We start from the raw sequence: 6,000 nt of genomic DNA on the forward strand, positions 1-6,000 counted from the left end.
GGGACTCAGTTGGTTAGGCACTGAACTTCGGCTCAGGTTATGATCTCACGGTTTGTGGGTTCGAGCCCCACTGGGATCTGAGCTGACAGCTCAGAGCTTGCTTCATATCCTCTGTATCCCCCTCGCTGCCCCTCCCCTGTTCACACGCATGCACGCATACTCTCTCACAAACAAATATTCCTTAAAAAGAGACAGAGAGAAAGAAAAAAAGAGAGAGAGAGAGATTCTTGTGTTCTGAACATAAGAAAGACACTTAGGGGGCACCTGGGTGGCTTAGTTGGTTAGGCTTCTGACTTTGGCTCTGGTCACGATCTTGTGATTCATGAGTTCAAGCCCCACGCTGGGCTCTGTGCTGACAGCTCAGAGCCTGGAGCCTGCTTTGGATTCTGTGTCTCCTTCTCTCTCTGCCCCTTCCCTGCTCATACTCTGTCTCTCTCTCTCAAAAATACACATTTAAAAAATTTTTAAAAAAGACATTTAGAAGTACCTTTTCTCATAATAATAACCTTAAGGAAATCTTTTTTTTAAATTTTTTTTAATATTTTATTTATTTCTAGGAGAGATAGAGAGACAGCATGAGCAGGGGAGGGTCAGAGAAAGAGAGGGAGTCACAGACTCCGAAACAGGCTCCAGGCTCTGAGCTGGCAGTCAGCACAGAGCCCGACGCAGGGCTCGAACCCACGAACCGCGAGATCATGACCTAAGCGAAAGCCGGACGCTTAACCGACTAAGCCACCCAGGCGCCCCTAACCTTAAAGAAATCTTAACTGAAAAAATATGGAGATAATGTTCAACCGCTTCAATAATATATATAACTATAAAAATAAAAATATTTGAAATTTCAGAATTCAATAGTGACAGGTTTTAGTCACTATGCTATTGTAGACTGGTACAATATTTTGGTAATGTGGCAAATACACTTTAACTGTCAAAAATGATCATATTAAAGACAAATACCATGATTTCACTTATATGTGGAATCTAAAAAAACAAACAAAAAGCAGAAACAGATGTATATATACAGAGAACTGGTGGCTGCCATAGAAGAGATGGATGGGGAGATAGGCAAAAAGGGATGAAGGGGAGTAGGAGGTACAGGCTTCCAGTCATAGATTAAGTCACAGGGGGAAAAAAAGTACAGCATATAGAATGTAGTCAATGGTATTTTAACAGCATCATAATAGTGACAGATGGTAGTTACACTTGTGGTGAGCAAAGTATAACATATACAATTACTGATCACTAAGTTGTATACCTGAAACTAATATAATATTGTGTGTCAACACTACTTCAATTTAAAAAAATCGGGGCACCTGGGTGGCTCAGTCGGTTGAGTGTCCGACTTCGGCTCAGGTCATGATCAGGTTCATGGGTTCAAGCCCTGAGTCAAGCTCTGTGCTGAAGGCTAGCTCAGGGCCTGGAGCCTGCTTCAGATTCTATGTCTCCCTCTCTCTCTGACCTTCCTCTGCTCATGCTGTCTCTCTCTCTCAGAAATAAATAAAACGTTAAAAAAAATTAAGAAAAATCATACTCTTAAAAAAAAAGTAAAGAAATAAAACTCAGATTTTCTGGGGCAACTGGCTGGCTCAGTTGGTAGAACATGCAACTCTTGATCTCAGGGTTGTGAATTTGAGCCCTACAGTTAGTTACATACAAGCATATATATATACATATAAATATATGCTTGAAAGATATATTAACAAAGGTATGTAGCATTTATAATTTTGAAAGAGTCAAACTATCCAGTAACTGAAAGTAGGTGATCAAATTACAACCAATCAAGTTAATAGACTATTTTTGGCCACTAAAATCAATAAATGTGAAAAATACATAGCAATATAGAAATAAACATTAAAAATTTTAACTCCCTTAACTATTTTTAAGTTTTTAAAATGTTTACTTATTTATTTAATGTTTTATTTGTTTTTGAGAGAGAGATAGAGCATGAGTGGGGGGGTACAGAAAGAGAAGGAGACACAGAACCCCAAGCAGGCTCTAGGCTCCAACTTGTTAGCACAGAGCCCAATGCGGGGTTTTAACCCACAAACAGTGAAATCATGAGCTGAGTCAAAGTCAGACACTCAACTGACTGAGTCACCTAGGCACCCCAAATGTTTGTTTATTTTTGAGAGAGAAATAGTGTGTATGCAAGAGCAGGGGGAAGGGCAGAGACAGAGGGAGACAGATGATCCCAAGCAGGCTCTGTGCTGACAGCAGAGAGCCCAATGCAGGGCTAGAACTCACAAACTCACAGACCATGATATCAAGACCTGAGCTGAAATCAAGAGCTGAACTCTTAACTAACTGACCACCGAGGTGCCAGTGTGCGGCTCAAACTCACAAACCTAAGGCAAAGAATTGGATGCTCCACTGCTTGAGCCAGCCAGGCACCCATCTTATCTACTTTGATCACGTATTTTTCAACCATAAAAGACTTAGAAAAGGGTACCCGGGTGGCTCAGTTGGTTGAGCATTTGACTCTTGGTTTCATCTCAGATTATGATCTCATCGAGTCATGAGTTCGAGCCCTGCAACAGGCTCTGCAATGACAGTGGGAAGCCTGCTCAGGATTCTCTCTCAAAAAATAAGCTAACTAAAAAAAAAAAAAATTTTTTTATTAAAAAAAAACTTAAAAAAAAGTTGCAAAAAAAAAAAAAAAAAGAGTTCTATATAACTTTCAGTTTCCCTTAATGCTAGTACCTTCTTATAGAACCGTAATACAATTATCAAAAGAAATGAACAACAGTACACTTTTTTTACATTTAAATTTTACTTAGTAAACACAATGCAATATTGGTTTCAGGAGTAGAATTCAGTGATTAATCACTTACGTACAACACCCAGTGTTCATCACAGTAAATGCCCTCCTTAATGCCCATTACCCATCTAGCCCATCTCCCACCCACCTCTCTTCCTCAACCCAGGGTTTTGTTCCCTATAGTTGAGTCTCCTGTGGTTTGTTTCCCTATCGCCTCTCTCCCACTCCTTCCCACAGAATCAGATTTTGTTTCTTAAAGTGCACATAAGTGAAATCATAGAGTATTTGTCTTTCTCTGATTGACTTATCTCCCTTAGCGTAATGAACTCTAGCTCCATCCATGTTGTTGCAAATGGCAAGATTTCATTTTTTTTGACAGCTGAATAATATTCCATTGGATATGTATACCACATCTTCTTTATCCATTCATTAGTCAATGGACATTTGCACACTTTCCATAATTTGGCTATTGCTAATGCTGCTATAAATATTGGGATGCATGTGCTCCTTTGAGTCAGCATTTTTGTATCCTTTGGGTAAATACCTAATAGTGCAATTGCTGGACCACAGGATAGTTCTATTTTTAATTTTTTGAGGAATCTCCATTATTGTTTTCAAGGGTGGCTGCACCAGTTTGCATTCCCACCAATAGTCCAAGAGGGTTCGCCTTTCTCAGCATCCTTGCCAACAGCTCTTGTTTCTTGTGTTAATTTTAGCCATTCTGACATGTGTGAAGTGGTATCTCATTGTGGTTTTGATTTGTATTTCCCTGATGATGAGTGATGTTGAGCATCTTTTCATGTGTCTGTTAGCCATCTGGATGTCTTCTTTGGAAAACCGTCTATGCATGTCTTCCGCTCATTTCTTAACTGGGTGATGTTTTTTGGGTGTTGGATTTTAGAGGTTCTATACAGATTTTGGATACTAACCTTTTATCAAACAAGTCATTTGCAAATATCTTCTCCCATTCCATAGGTTGCCTTTTAGTTTTGGTGATTATTTCCTTCACAGTGCAGAGTTTTTTATCTTGACAAATTCCCAGTATTTCATGTTTGCTTTATCCCTTGCCTTCGATAACGTGTATAGTAAGAACTCACTCTGGCAGAGGTCAAAGAGGTTGTTACCTGTATTGTCCCGTAGGATTTTGATGGTTTTCTGTCTCATATTTAGGTCTTTCATCCATTTTGAATTAGTTTTTGTGTATGGTATAAGAAAGTGGTCCAATTTCATTCATCTGCATGTCGCCATCCAGTTTTCACAACACCATTTATTGAAGAGACTTTTTTCCACAGGATGTTATTTCCTGCTTTGTCAAAAATTAGTTGACCATATAGCTGTGATTTGACCATATAGCCCATTTCCGGGCTTACTATTCTGTTCCACTAATCTATGTGTCTGTTTTTGTGCCAGTATTATACTATCTTAATGACTCCAACTTTGTAATATAGCTTACTACAATACTATCAACTAAATTGCATAGTTGGATGCACGGCAAAGGAAACAACCCACAAAACTAATAGGCAACCAACGGAATGGGAAAAGATAGTTGCAAATGACGTATCAGATACAGGGTTGATATCCAGAATCTATAAGGAACTCACCAAACTCCACACCCGAAAAACAAACAACCCAGTGAAGAAATGGGCAGAAGATATGAACAGACACTTCTCCAAAGAGGACATCCAGATGGCCAACAGACACATGAAACGATGCTCAGCATCCCTCCTCATCAGGGAAATNTTTTGGGATCCAATTCAGGATCCTACATGGCAGCTACTTGTCATGTCTCCTTAGTATCCTCTAATCTGCGACAGTTCTTCAGTTGTTCCTGTTGTCTCATGACTTTGCAAATCTGCTATTCTTTAACTTTTCACCCAACAGTTTTAGCTTCCATTAGTGGACCTTGTCTGTAGCAATTACTACTACTGTGGTATTCTAAATGGTGATTTTCTATAACCCTCATTCCTTCACATTATTAATTGGAATTTTTCTATAAGAAAAAGCTATCCCTTCTCTCCTATTTATTAACTTATTCATTTAATTCATTTTATTCTCTTATCTATAATCCAATATTATTAGTTTTTTGCTCAATGTTATGTGGTTTTAATAGTTATTAAATAAATAAAAGCTTATAGGGGCACCTGGGTGGTTTGGTTGGTTACGCCTCTGACTCTTGCTTTTGGCTCAGGTCGTGATCTCACGTTTTATGAGACTGAGCCCTGCACTGATCTCCGTGCTGACAGTATGGAGTCTGCTTGGGTTCTTTTTCTCCCTCTTTCTCTGCCCCTCCCTTGTTCATGCGTGCTCTCTCTCTTGCACAAAATAAACAAACATTTTTTTAAAATATAAAATAAATGCTTAGAGAAGCACCTGGGTGGCTCAGTCAGTTAAGCATCCTTCTCTTGATTTTGGCTCAGGTCACGATTTCATGGATCCTAGGATCGAACCTTGACAGATGGAGACTGCTTAGAATTCTCTCTTTCTCTGTCCCTCACCCACCTCTCTCTCTCAAAAACAAAAAAAAAGGTAAATATAAAAAAATTGTTTTAAAAACCTGTAGAATAAATAAGTGAATAGGGGCACCTGGGTGGCTCAGTCAGTTGAACATCTGACTTTGGCTTAGCTCATAATCTCACGGCTTGGAGTTCCAGCCTCTTGATGGGCTCCTGGTGAAAGCTCAGAGCCTGGAGGCTGCTTCAGATTCTGCATCTTCCTTTCTCTCTGCCCCTCCCCTGCTCAAACTCTATCTCTCTCTGTGTCTCAAAAATAAATGAACATTAAAAAAAATTTTTTTAAATAAATGAGTAAACTGCATCTTGCATACCAGTATGCAAGAAAAACAATCACAGATACAACAAAATGCATTTATCACCATGGTGTTCCAATCAGAAGATTGCTGCCTACCTGACATTAGCTTCTTTCGCAGTTTCTGGCTCTTGTTTGAGTCACGCTGTAAAATATCCTGTTCTTCACGAGTACACACCTATAAAATAATAAGAACAAGACACATGATGTAATAATTACGTTAATTTTGTTTGCTTAATGTACCTAAAAAGTTACCTCAAATTACACATGAGATATGGCAATAAAATGAGACCAGGGGTGCTTTTTGTTATTCAAACATAACAAAAATATATATATCCAAATGAGTTTGCCCTAGTCTCTTTCAAGAACCACAGAAAAAACTGATCTCACTGGAAGTGTCCCTGAATGATTTGATAGCAAAAAAAAAAAAAAAAAAG

At 38.8% G+C, this 6,000-nt stretch overlaps 1 protein-coding gene across 1 annotated transcript in view; it reads right to left on the reverse strand.

Annotated features, from left to right (window-relative positions):
- The window catches only part of TRIP4 (thyroid hormone receptor interactor 4), a 68,984-nt gene that overhangs the window by 43,043 nt on the left and 19,941 nt on the right, over positions 1-6,000 (reverse strand). The window contains exon 5 of the mRNA XM_077747216.1: positions 5,663-5,741. Coding sequence (XP_077603342.1) covers positions 5,663-5,741 — 79 coding nt within the window. The remainder of the gene's footprint in view (positions 1-5,662; positions 5,742-6,000) is intronic.

This window comes from Crocuta crocuta, unplaced genomic scaffold (assembly GCF_008692635.1).
Source record: "Crocuta crocuta isolate KB4526 unplaced genomic scaffold, BGI_CrCroc_1.0 scaffold130, whole genome shotgun sequence".
NCBI classification, from domain to species: Eukaryota; Metazoa; Chordata; class Mammalia; order Carnivora; family Hyaenidae; genus Crocuta; species Crocuta crocuta.